Source organism: Euprymna scolopes, chromosome 20, assembly GCF_053919585.1.
Source record: "Euprymna scolopes isolate OS-2025 chromosome 20, ASM5391958v1, whole genome shotgun sequence".
In the NCBI taxonomy this organism is placed as follows: Eukaryota; Metazoa; Mollusca; class Cephalopoda; order Sepiida; family Sepiolidae; genus Euprymna; species Euprymna scolopes.
Window position 1 is genome coordinate 87,388,462 of NC_136501.1, and position 14,557 is coordinate 87,403,018.

Here is a 14,557-nt window from a genome sequence, read left to right on the forward strand (position 1 = left end):
TCTGGCCTTCGTCAGGTGGTAACTGCGACGGGATAGGAACTCCGAATCTCCTAACTGCATTCTCAGCAATTACTGCCTTTCATAGTTGTTGCCGTCTCACCAGGTTTTGGCCAAATAAACTTCAACGTCTCTATCCACCGTGCCACGGACGCAGTGGATAGAATCTCTACGGTTCCAGGTGAGAATTGTCTGAAGATAGCGGTTTCAATCCTACCCGAACTGGCCAGAGGCTTACTTGGCCAAAACGTGGTGAGACAACAACAACTATGGAAGGCAGTAATTGCTGAGGATGCAGTTAAAAGATTCTGAGTTCCTGTCCCGTCACGGTTACCACTTGATGAAGGCCAGAGGAATAGTTGGCCGAAACGTCGTGAAACAACAACTAAAACAAAAACAAAAAGATGAGGATAATAGTTCGCAATAAATGAATGAATTTTTTGTTTTGTTTGTGTATGAAAAGTTATTTTAGTATTTTTATAGCCCTAGCATAGTAAAAAACCCCACAACCTCCCCAATGTTAAGAACGGCTATCAAAATAAACACCCCTAACCTCCCCCTATCAGGAACGGCTTTCGGAATAAACACCCCCAACCTCTCCATATCAAGAACGGCTTTCTAAGTTAGGAGTGTTTATTCCAAAAGTTGTTCTTAACATGGGGAGGTTGGCGTGTTTATACTACGCTAGGACTGCCATTCTTTTTCTTTTAAATTCTTTCCTTTCTTTTTTTTTCCAATTTTTACTTGTTTGCTCGTTCGCGTCTCTTTTTGCTCACTCGGTATAATCCAGCGATTTCCGTCGGTCGCAGGGCGAGACTCATGGAAAAATAGGCTTTAAACTGCAGAAGTACTCAGTTTACATCGGCCTGGTAATGTAAAATTATCATTAAATTGTCAATGAAGACATGAATGTTGATTGCTTTAGCTAGGATGATTGTTTTTCGTTTAATTTCTAAATCTAAACAACTGGTTGAAAAAATTATGTTTGTTGAAAAAATTATATCTTTGTATGAATTATACCCAGCGAATGTAGACGCCATTTTGACTTTTTTTTTCGTAACAAGCTTTTCTCAAAATTTCTATTATTGAATAATTGTCCTAACAGCTAGAATATGCAATCGATTAAATCAATTAGAATATTCTATCTAAATGACATGGAATAAAAATGTCTGCATTTCATTGGCTAGGCAGAATCAAAGATCCATTTGCTAGCTTAAATACTATTTAAGTCTAACTTCTAAAATCAGGTAAATTAGTTTTACTTTTTAGAACTAATATCCCTAAGGATTAATTTCGTTTTAATATATTTTTAAACAATTAAAAATGGTAGATGTTAAGAAATGCAATGTATGTCGTTGTAGTATAAAACTTGGATAAATATAAACGACATATTCTTCTATAATGTAATGGTTACCTCTCTTTTTAGCAGCACCACGTATGAATGTCTGTAATATTCATCAAGTGATTATGTGACGTTGCTTTTCTGGTTATGTATCACGTGGTCATTATTTACGTTGAAGTGATTCATGACCACGCTGTAACTCGCCAAGCTGTCACTTTACATAAAACTAAAATAAGAACTTACTTGATTTCTTCAGCCAGTGACTTAATTTTCAAGAATATTTTATTCTTCTGGTTTTACCAACTAAAGAAATACTCGAAAGAAAAATGATTTTACCTTGTTAACTTCTATCGCTGGTTGTGCCGATAATACTTCATTTTATATACAGGGGTTCCTCTTCCGGTCCCCTGCCGAGAGTTCACAACGTTTGGACCAACTGTATCAATGTTTACTCTGTCGTAGTTCCCAAATGTTTTGCCATAATTATCAAAATTTGTTTTTGCTTTAGAAATCTATTTTAAATAACAAAAGTCAACGTTTATTTTATAAATTTACCGAAACTTTTCTCAAATGCAACTCACATCTGCACAAAATTTCTAACACTTACAAAAGTTCTTCCCGAGGTTTGACCACAAATAAAGACTCGAAACAAAAAGAATTTTACGTTGTTAATTTTTATTGCTCGTTATGTTGACATTATTTTACTTCAACGCTTGTTATGTACAGGGATCGCTCTGCTGATTCCCCACGGATGCTCAAAACACGAAACGACTTCAGTATTCGATATATATGTTTACTCTGTTGTAGTTTCCGCCTGGATGACCATATTTGTTTTGTGATTTCAACATTCATTTCAACCAACAAAATCCAAACTTTATTTTATAAATTTTCCGAATATAATGATTCAAAACTCATCAAAACAAACTCATCATTTAATTCTCAGATTTTCATCTAAATTTCTAACCTATATTTGTATAATGCGTTTTCATAATAAACAAAGCAATGCTCTTGAATCTTTGAGATGTGGATTAATATGCTGTAATAATTCGGACTAATTCTTTCGCTTTGACCGTTATTACGAGCAATTATATCTTTTTGAGCTCGAGAAAATCGGAGGTTACATCTTTATATCTTTTGGAACTGAAGAAAATCGGAGGCTACATCGGCTGAGACGTTGCAAGATGAGACCAGTAGTCTGAATGATCCAAATAATACAAAAGACGGCTGTTATCATGATCATAACTTATTAGCATATTATTTTTAGTTTCTACCTTCTAAGATGTAGTCTTATTACTATATCCAGAAAAAATAGATTTCCAGAAATATATTTTGTTAAAAGATTCATTTGAATATTTCCTTGAAAAGGAATAGATCTGTAATCTAAATTTGACTCTTTCGATGTCGTCGCTTTAATCTAATATACATGTCTTGCAGAGAAGATCACAGACGATGTAGGGGTCACAATTGGATGACGGTCGCCTATCTTCGAGGTAACCTTTCTTTTCGTTGGCAACTTGTCTTGGAATACGGACGCTGGCAAGGCGGTTTTCTACCCCGGCGCAAAAGTCTTTAATATTTGACGTTTCGTGGGAACCGATTAGTCTTCTCGCATTGTCTTTGCCCTCGTTTGGGTCATAAAGAACGATGTGTTCGTCATGTTTATTTCGCAATTTCTCGATGGCTTCTTCGATGAATCTAAATACAAAAATATTGTATCATTAATTCATATTACAAAAGAAATGCTAAAGAAATGCAAAAAGAAAATGAATGTAAAGCGTAGAGATTTCAGTAAAAATGAATACAAAGTGACAAAAAAATCCAAGTTTCAAAACAAGAAAAAAATCTTCAATAGGATGTTCATCATTTACAATGCGAATAGTGATCCATTTCAGAATAGCTTCATGAATTTATTGCAGAGTTCTGTTGTGACGTAACCCTATATTTACCCCATTTTCTAATGGGGTAAATACAGAGTTACGTTACAACAGAACACCGACTACTCTAATTTGTTTTTCTAGGGGTAACAAAATTTTTTTAATTCTGTTCTGAAAAACAAAATGTATTTCCGACATTACCCTCCCCCACTTGGAGTGTTTTTCTTCTTTTTGCGTGTAATTTTAAATGTTCCACAAAAGATTCGTACGCCATGTAAAAAGGCAGTTCTCTACGTGAAGGCACATTCAACAACGTCGTTTGTGCTGCCGTGCACGCGTGTAGCGTAAACAGAAGCTGTAAAATGGCGGAAAGTAGTTCGTGGGTTCAGGGGTTAATACCATGGAAACGGTAAATTTGCCCCAGGTTTTAGTATCAGATTCGCTGTCAGCGACCTCCATTACCCCTAAAAACAAATTAGAGTAGTCGCTATTCTGTTGTAACGTAACCCTATATTTACCGAAAATGGAATTAAGATTTACTTTAGGCAGTCTTATAACTTCCACTTCCCATATTTTGTCATTCCGCTTCATAAAGACTACATGCGAATATTTGACAAAAAAATCGATAGACAATCGAAAAATCGATAAGACAAAGACTTTTTAAACAGAAGCATTCCGTGTTGTTTAGTAACGTTATATATATATATATATATATATATATATATATATATATATATATATATATATATATATACTAGCAAAAGTACCCGTCGTTGACTGCGTTCAAAAACAGCCTACAGAAAATGGACTCTGATTTATGAAAGTATGATAGGTTATTAAAAGGAAGGGTTGTAAAGAGATAGCTTGGAATTTGGGGGTATCCAAACCAAAGCAAAACATGATGAAAATAAAAATAAAATAGGTAAACCCCATAATTTATTATACCATACTTGTTCACACTGAAAAACTTATCACAATATTCTGTGGATCTATATGAAAAAAAAAACCTTGTTAAACTTTGTGACATATTTCCATTCTATGGAGGTCAGACGTGAACGAACACCCCATAATTTTATTATACCATATTTCTTCAAACTGAAACATAATTATCAAAGTATACTTACGCAGATAGATATGAAAAGTCTTTATTAAAGTCTGTGCCTATTTCCATTCTATGGAGGCCAGGCGCGAACGCAGACCCCAAAATTTTATTATACCATCCCTATTTAAGTTAAAACATACTTATCAAAATATTATTAGTTACGTCTATATCAAAAACACTTGTAAACGTTTTTTTTTTTATTTTTAAATTTTTCATTTCCATACTTTGTGGACCAGGCGCGTATGCTGACCCCACAATTTTAAAGAATCATCATTATGCTGGATCAAACTTACCTATACATCTTCTATCATTATATGCAATCAGTTGCATATATATATATATATATATATATATATATATATATATATATATATATATATATATATATATATATATATATTTTATATATATATATATATATATTTTATATATATATATATATATATATATATATATATATATATATATATATATATATATATATATATATATATATATATATATATATATTCGGGCAAACATTATTAAAAACAACAGAGATAGCTTGTTTAATGATTCTTTTTTTCACTTTTTCGATCTTTCGTAAGATTTTTTTAACTTCAGGATGGAAGGCTGTCCCCCCCTCTAATCTTAGAAAGGTCCTCGTGGACAACACAAGGATTTTGCAACGAGAAAGTAATTGTAAAAAATTAAAAATACTTGAAGCACTCTATATAAAAACCCAGCACCCATCTATAAATAGCATTAATTTTGAAAGTAGCAATAATGTTTAGCATAACCAGTATACAACTGGTTTTACTAACATTGCCTTTTATCATCCTAATTTTTAATCGAGTTTTTTATTACTCGTAAATGTATATTTTAATCGACTTTTCATTGACTCTTTTTATCATTCGTAACTATATATTTCACTTCTATTTTTAATATTTTATCTCCACCTGATGATGATTCAAGAAAGAATCGAAAGCGCTCGTGTGAACCATGGAACATTTGTAAATACCTTCCATCTTGAAGTTAAAAAAATCTTACGAAAGATCGAAAAAATGAAAAAAAGAATCATTAAGCAAGGTATCTCTGTTGTTTTTAATAATGTTTGCCTGAATGAAGGAATGCTGCCTAAATACACTAATATATATATATATATATATATATATATATATATATATATATAAATATATATATATATATATATGCATATATATAACTACTTCATTTATTCACATAAATTTAATATACGAAAGTATAGATTTATGCGTAAACTTTAAGTATTTACTTCAAAAGTGCTCAATACGTAGGTAGAACTAGTTAGTAATTTATAAAATATATATGGCGATTAAGCTACACTGAATATTCTGCGTTTCATCCAACTATAGGATTCGTCAGGTTTATGCGCCTCCTATATATGACGAATCCTATAGTTGGATGAAACGCAGAATATTCAGTGTAGCTTAATCGCCATATATATTTTATAAATTACTATATATATATATATATATTAGTGACGGGACGATTTCAAAATATTTCCCGATTCTGATACAAATACTCATCTTCTAGTTGTTGCTTCACAACGTTTCCGCCAACTATTCCTCTGTCCTTCGCCAGATGGTTCACCGCGATAGAATGGGGATGCTTAATCTCCTAACTGTATCCTCAGCGATTACTGCCTTCCATAGTTGTTGTCGTCTCACCACATTATGGCCAACTAATCCTCTTGCTCGATTGAAACTGCTATCTTCAGACAATACTCGCCTGGAACTGTAGAAATTCAACGTCTCTATCCACTGTGCCACGGCCCCCGAAGGGCGATCAAGGTTGGTTTTAAATCCACGTTTTATTTGTTATCTGATCTTCCATTATCGGGTATATTATGTCGAATGGTATATTATTTACTGAAGAAGGACAAAAGTTGGTCAAAACTTTGTAAAACCACAACCAAAAGATGAGGATAATAGTCCGCAAATAAATAAATAGATAAATAATACAAATTAGTAATCTCAAAAACAAAAAATCCAATTAATCAAATGAGATATCGATTCTGGTCTAAATTCCCAATTCCGATACAAATACCGATTCTTTTAAACTTTTTTCAATATTCAATTAGAGATGTGTTGCTTAAAAAATTATTTTTTGATTACTGTAAAACCTCGCGTGATGTCCGTATTTATTTTTATAAAGCATAAAATGTACACTGACAGGAATCACACAAGTAAACCTTTATAAATATTTTTCGCAAATGTTTTCCACGTAATTTATTGAAAGTTGTGAAACGCATAAAGATTTTTATTTTCTTGTTGAACAAAGCTGATTTGCAACGTCTGTCCTCAATTTCATTGAAATTTTTTCATAAACGTTTTATTGTTTAAAAATAGACAACTTTTTTGTATGCACAATACGATGGTGTACAATAGAATAGTTTCTTCCCATATTAAAATAATTTTCTACTACTACTTCTACTACTACTACTACTACTACTACTACTAATAATAATAATAATAATAATAATAATAATAACAATAATAATAACAATAACACTAACAATAATAATACTAATAATAATGCTACTACTACTACTACTACTACTACTACTAATAATAATAATAATAATAATAATAATACTTATACTACTACTACTAATAATAATAGTAATAGTAATAATAATAATAATAATAATAATAATCCTGTCAAATCGTAGACTTTGCTGTCCCAGTTGACCACAGGGTGAGTATGAAAGAAAAGTAGAAATGAAGCAAATACACAGAGCTAGCCAGAGAGTTAAAAGGGATTTGGATGATGAAGAAAATCAAAATAGTACCGATAATAGTATGAGCACTAGGAACAATACCGAAAAACTTCGAAAAAAGAATGTCAGTATTTGGAATCAGAGGAATAACTGCAAAAGTCTAACGATAATGAAAACGGCTGCAATATTAAGGAAAACCCTTGAATGCAGAGAATAATACAATATAACGAAGAAGCGTTACATGGAATGAAGAACACCGAAGCTGCATATCTACAAGTTCTACACCCCCATCATGCATCCCCCCATAGTTTCACCACCGCTCCTCCCAATAAAAAGTGACACCAAAGAGCTGAGAAGGGCCAAGAAGGATTGAAAGACCGAGAAGAGAGCGCCAGCCAGACCTCGGTTGGACAAGCACAAAGAGAACTGGGACTTTGGGGAGGCTTAGTGCCACTCAAATTCCAGTATAAACCCATGCCCACTGCCTGCGAGAAATCAATGGTAAGAGGCTGTTGCGATGATGCAAATTCATTTGCAAATGCTATCGAAGGAGGTGGAGAGAACTGGACGTCTGGGGAGACTTGTTGTCACTCAGCTTCCAGAGAACACCACAGGTTTCCAATCAGATCGTTTGATGACTTGTGTGAAAGCTTCATGTGAGCCAATAATAAATAGAAGGACCTGTGGAAATTCCAAAGGGCTCATTCATATGCAATATATTGATGTTGGCATTCGATAGATGCTCAGCGTAAATGGGGACGCTCTGATATTATTGTAGCTTTTTGTTATAACTGCAAAAGTTTTTATCAAAGTTAGCAGGGACGCCCAGCGTAGCCATGTTGTAAAATACGCTTGAGTATGATATTTTCATTCTTGCAGATTTCGTATATATTATTATTAAGTTAATGTTCTATATATATATATATATATATATATATATATATATATATATATATAATTTTAGTTCCTTCAGCTATAATCGAAACCGAAACCAAGACTTATGAAGAATGCTTGATAAAAATATTTATAAAAAATTAGATTACTAAGGTGCCATCAGCTAAAATCGAAACCGAAAGCAAGACTTATGAAGAATTATTGATAAAATTATTTTTAAACAAGTGAAGCATGCATGGTCCCCCGTGAGTGCATAGTGAACGAGGCATGAAAAAAATCCAGCATTTGCCCCCCCCCCCCCATTTAGCCCCAAAAGTCCCCAAGGGACGTCAAATCCTGGTAAAACTGAAGAAACGGTGCAGTTTTAGGCCTTAACATATGTAAATTTGACTTCTGCACCATGCAAAAAAAGGAAAGGACTAAGTCCATCGTTTGCCCTCCCCCATTTAGCCCCAAAAGTCCTCAAGGTCTTAACATATGTAAATTCAAGTTCAGAACCATGCAAAACTGCTAAATAGACATACACAGAAAATTTTGAACAAATATGGTAAAATAGTCCCAAAAATGGAGTGTTTTTATTAGCCCTAAAAGAGCCCCAGCGGCACACCCAAGAGTTATTGCGAAGTATAGACAAACAAAATTATATAGAAATCAGTTAGTTCCAACTTTTCAGAAAGTTTTATAAAAATCCAAGGCATCAATTTTTTTTAATAAGCAGAAAAGTGTCAATTTTAGCCATTTTAACCTTAGGGAGGCAACCAGAGTTTTCCTGGAAAATTGGTTCTGTTACTTTTTTACTCATATCATCTTTAATGTTTGTACAAAATTTCAAAAAATTCCAAGGTGTAGTTATTAAGAAAAGTGCGGAGAGATGAACGGACGAACGGACAAGGGTGAATTTACAAGTTCACCCTCCTTTTGTCGAGGGACCAAAAATAGATTATTGGAACGCCATTAGCTATAACTGAAACAGAAACCAAAACATATGGGGAATTCTTGGTAAAATTATTTATAAAAAAATAGATGACTTAAGTACTATCAGCTATAATCGAAACCGAAACCAAAATGAAGTTTTCCGTGAAAGCAATTCTTCTTAAGACAATGCTTAAACAGTTTTGTAAGTATAGGAGCTAGTTCTGGTTGAAGCTTTTTTAGCACTATAATTGGAATGCCATCAGGGCCAGTTGCTTTACTGGAATCAAGACTCTTGATTAGCTTGGCAACATCACGCACATATATTTTTATGTGGCATAGCGTGTTTTCAGATACAGAAGGAAATCAGGTGGCCCTGATCCCATAGGGTAGAATTAGATGCAAAATTCTTGGCAAAAAGTTTAGCGTTTTCCGAGGCTGACGAAATTACTTCGGGTTCATTAATAATGGTTAGGATAGAGCTCACGCTTTTGTTGAGGAGTTAATGTTTTTTATTTGCCAAAACTGGTGGCAACCAAGCAAATCTCAGATACTTTAGACTTGACAGACTGAGCATACAACTCTCTTGCGTTCTTTATTACTCTTTTACAGTGATGCTGGCAGTCCTGAAAGCAGCTTTAGGCTCAGTACATCTATTACGTTGAACGCAATTGAAAAAGTGATTTCTGTGTGCAATGGCAGCAGCATATTCTGAAGAGAACCACAGCTGGCTGTTAGGGTTTTGCTGTAATTTTTTGGAGAGTATGAAGCGGTCTATACATAAATTAACCATTCGGGCCATTAACCAATAAGCGGACCCCATTGTATAAAAATTAAATGAAATACATATTAGAGTGGGTATGTTAGCTAGTGTATATATCAATTTTAAATTAAATGAAATACTTACTTCAGACCGCCTTCTTCTCTCATTGCAGCAGTACTGAAATTTGTATGACCACCAGAGCCATTCCAATCTCCAGGTATTGGTTTCGGATCAAGAGTGATTGTAACGCGAAAATCTTCAGTTAACCGAAATAGAATATATCGTGCAATCCACAATTGATCCCCTGCTTCAACACCTTCACAGGGGCCAATTTGAAACTCCCACTGAAACAATAATGAAAAACATTTAAATATAGTTTACATAAAATTAAGATGTTGGATTTTTTAAAAATTGGGCAATGATAAATCTTACAAAATCAGTAATTCATTCTGAATAGCAAGTCAATTACGAAAATTGTTTTTTAGAAACAAAATTTGGAATTCCCATGCTTTCATCGCTTACATACTATATTACAACATATGTTTTTTTCAGTAACAAACTTTTCCAGATGTCAACAGTTTATGCTCATTGGATAATTAACAGAAATAAGTATCCAATGAAAAAACAGCAAAATCTCGACTCGAAACATAACTGCTTCGTACTTAGTGTACTGAAGCATTAAAACCAATGATTACTTCTTGAAAAATACGAATTAAAGTATTTGGCGTCCATCAATATTAAATACACATTAATTGCAATTTAACCTAAAATTTTTCTCTTTCGCTTCTATAATTTAATTTTTTAACAAAATGGAAGAAAAAAAAACAAAAAAGAACAAAAATGGTTGATACATTAAAACAAATTGAGATTTATATTCTATTATTACAACAAGGTTACATTAATATGCAATTATTTTGAAAAACCTGAAGTATATGGCTGTGTTGATGGATTTCACTAAGGAAGAGAGGGTGTGAGCTCGTCCGTATTTTCTGATAGGACGATTCAAATATTGTTTGCGCAATTGCTGAGTCTTTTCTAAATTCTTGATGCTTTTCTAGATTTCTGACTCAGATACAATTACCAATTCCGATTCTAAAATCGCCTAAAATCTTGAATTTCATTGGGAGGGTAGCGGATAGTTCTGAATTACTTTTTAAATGTCAGTATAATTTACTTTTTAAATGTCAGAATAATTTACTTTTTAAATGTCAGAATAATTTACTTTTTAAATGTCAGTATAATTTACTTTTTAAATGTCAGTATAATTTACTTTTTAAATGTCAGAATAATTTACTTTTTAGATATCAGTATAATTTACTTTTTAAATGTCAGTATAATTTACTTTTTAAATATCAGTATAATTTACTTTTTAAATGTCAGTATAATTTACTTTTTAAATGTCAGTATAATTTACTTTTTAAATGTCAGTATAATTTACTTTTTAAATGTCAGTATAATTTACTTTTTAAATGTCAGAATAATTTACTTTTTAAATGTCAGTATAATTTACTTTTTAAATGTCAGTATAATTTACTTTTTAAATGTCAGTATAATTTACTTTTTAAATGTCAGAATAATTTACTTTTTAAATGTCAGAATAATTTACTTTTTAAATGTCAGTATAATTTACTTTTTAAATGTCAGTATAATTTACTTTTTAAATGTCAGTATAATTTACTTTTTAAATGTCAGAATAATTTACTTTTTAAATGTCAGTATAATTTACTTTTTAAATGTCAGTATAATTTACTTTTTAAATGTCAGTATAATTTACTTTTTAAATGTCAGTATAATTTACTTTTTAAATGTCAGTATAATTTACTTTTTAAATGTCAGAATAATTTACTTTTTAAATGTCAGAATAATTTACTTTTTAAATGTCAGAATAATTTACTTTTTAAATGTCAGAATAATTTACTTTTTAAATGTCAGTATAATTTACTTTTTAAATGTCAGTATAATTTACTTTTTAAATGTCAGTATAATTTACTTTTTAAATGTCAGAATAATTTACTTTTTAAATGTCAGTATAATTTACTTTTTAAATGTCAGAATAATTTACTTTTTAAATGTCAGAATAATTTACTTTTTAAATGTCAGTATAATTTACTTTTTAAATGTCAGTATAATTTACTTTTTAAATGTCAGTATAATTTACTTTTTAAATATCAGTATAATTTACTTTTTAAATGTCAGTATAATTTACTTTTTAAATGTCAGTATAATTTACTTTTTAAATGTCAGTATAATTTACTTTTTAAATTGAAAAACTTTTTCAAAATACTTTCACTTTTTGATAAACTCATTGATTTGTTTTTGTGTGCATTGTCATTAGTTTCCTAGTCTTCTGGTCAAGATACCTAAATTCCTCTTTGGCTCAGCCTACGAATGGTCCAGAGTACTTTATTAGCGATATTGCCCAGGTGTTTATTCGATTATTAGGGTTCTACGGTACAGTTTCGTTTCTAAAAGTTTCTTCGTTCTTCTCAGGTACTCTTTTCCAATCTGCGCCCAGAACATCCAAACATTAATAAGTGTCATCTTATAGCAATTTTTGTACTTGAATTATAATCTGCTATGCATCAGGTTAGAACAAAAGTTTTTGTCGATTTGTAAAAGGAGCATTTTAAGCCATTATTATTTATTTCATGTATACTGTTATCACTTAAACATATCATCATGATTAATTTATAACTTTTTCTTAAATAAAGCATCATTCATATTTTTCTGCAATATTATCACCCAAATTCTTAAAGTCAACAGAAAAGGAATCGTCTTCCATGAGGATAATGCTCGTCCTCATACAGCACTATTGACCAAAGATTTCATAAGAAAATTTGGTTGGGAGATCTTTTCCCATCTTACATGATCTACTAACCTAACTCTCTTAGATTATCGTTTATTTTGAAGATTAGAAAACCATTTAGGTGAGCTTAGGTTAACATCATGAGGGAAAATTGAATACTTTGCACCTAATAATAAAACCATATTCTTCTTTTCAACACATGCGTTTGTCTTGATTATTTAGTTTGGCTCTCCAGGAGCATAAGAATTATATCTTTATTATTCTCACCTGCAAAGCCACAACAGAATTCAATTCGCAATACTTTCAATAGAAACAATGAAATTTTATGGTTAATATTAAATGAAGATTTTCAAAAGCACACATTTTAAATCAGCAAAACTTTGCATCAACCTAATCTATTAAAGCAAAACATATGCTAAACATTAATAACAATTGTTTACTTTGTATTGATACATTTTGTGTTGATTTAATATGTTTCTGAATTTTTTGAGATGACGATTGATTATTCATATTAGTTAGATTCTTCGGACTGCTATTCTCATCTTGAGTATAATAACATGTAGTAATAAATAAGAATAGTAATATAGAATGATAAATAGTAAAATTGTACATCTAGAAACAAAATAGGTTTAAGGCTTCTAAAATTTATACTGAAATTGCCCGCAATGACCCGTGGCATAGTGAATAAATTACTTGGTAAAATTCCCTTGTCAAAGTTACACTCTTCTGGAGGTTGCAAGTTCAATCCTCAAAAATACAATTGCGAATTACTGAGGACTTTTTTTTAAATCGCTCGAGACAAGGCATGAAGCCACTTGATGTAAGGAGCTAATAAGAACGAAAGATAATTATTACAAAGATAGGAGATGCCTATTGACCTTAGTCTTGAAAAGACCAAGGCTGGAGGTAAAAGGAAAACAGTAAGCAGGAAGAGAGTTACACAATCTTGCAGTTCTTGGAAAGAAGCTACTGGAATATGAAGCTGTATTACAATGAGGTATTAAAATAGCGAATTGATGGAGACCACTAGACCAATGAGTTAAACGAGCTGGTAAAAAGGAAGCAGGGAATAAATCGAACAATTCTGAGAAACACGTGCCATAATAGTATTTGTAGAAAAGACTGTGAAAGAGAGGTTTCTGTGAAAAAGAAAGTGTGAAGCCAATGAAATTACAGGTAGGTTTTTGTAATCTATCAAGAATCTTTAAATGCGACACAGATTCATCAGCCCAAATATAACAACAGTACTTCATATATAGTCTGATAGTACATTTTTAGAGATAGCGTATATCCTTGAGTGTGATAAAATGCTTAAAGCGATAGAGAGAATCGATTTTACGAGACGCAGAAGGAGTAATGGATTTAATGAATGAAATCCAAGAAAGGAATATCCAAATAATACGACTAACTTAATCATTTCTGGAGGTTTCAAATAATTCTAATGCAATCACCGTACATATATTACCTCATCCTCGAGTGGGCTTCAGGCTTTTATAAACGGTTACCTTTTTGTAAAAAAGAATATCTGAATCATTTGGGAGGTTTTAAAATAAAAACTTGAAAAAAAAATACTCACTTGAGCTGGCAGGGCTTCTGCGTTTCCACCACAGATTTTCACACCAGCGTAAATGCAGGCTTTGAAATGAGCTTCCACAATGTCCCGTCCAAAGGCTTTGTTATATCCCACGCTAAAGTGATAAGGCCCTTCGAAAAACAAACGTAACATTATAAGACAAACAAGAAAATTACTTACACCTGACAGCATCGTACATCATGACAAAGCCACCATTCATTCATGCATGGAGTATCGTTGCCACATTTGGACTGGTGCATCTAACAATACTCTCTCTCTCTCTCTCTCTCTCTCTCTCTCTCTCTCTCTCTCTCTCTCTCTCTCTCTCTTAGACAATGTTAAAAAATAGTCTTAGATCTAATAGGTCCCGGATTATTAACCAAATTCCAACTGCTGTTCCATTGCCGAAATGTTGAATCCCTGCATCTGTTTTACAAATATTTTAATGGAATGTATTCTGACGAAATGAATATCCACGGCTAACTCGTCAAGAAACAAAATCACACCCCTTCACGGTAGATATCCTTATATGCCAGAAAGCTTTATACTCTAAT

General features: G+C 32.0%; 1 protein-coding gene across 2 annotated transcripts in view; it reads right to left on the reverse strand.

Annotated features, from left to right (window-relative positions):
* Positions 1 to 1,997: 1,997 nt before the first annotated feature.
* The window catches only part of LOC145241532 (glutamine synthetase-like), a 59,682-nt gene continuing 47,122 nt past the window's right edge, over positions 1,998 to 14,557 (reverse strand). For both annotated transcript variants that reach the window (XM_080104577.1, XM_080104576.1), the window contains 3 exons: positions 14,007 to 14,134; positions 9,769 to 9,968; positions 1,998 to 3,034 (listed from right to left, as the gene is read on the reverse strand). In XM_080104577.1, the coding sequence (XP_079960703.1) occupies positions 2,749 to 3,034; positions 9,769 to 9,968; positions 14,007 to 14,134 (614 nt within the window). In that variant the 3' untranslated portion in view covers positions 1,998 to 2,748. The remainder of the gene's footprint in view (positions 3,035 to 9,768; positions 9,969 to 14,006; positions 14,135 to 14,557) is intronic.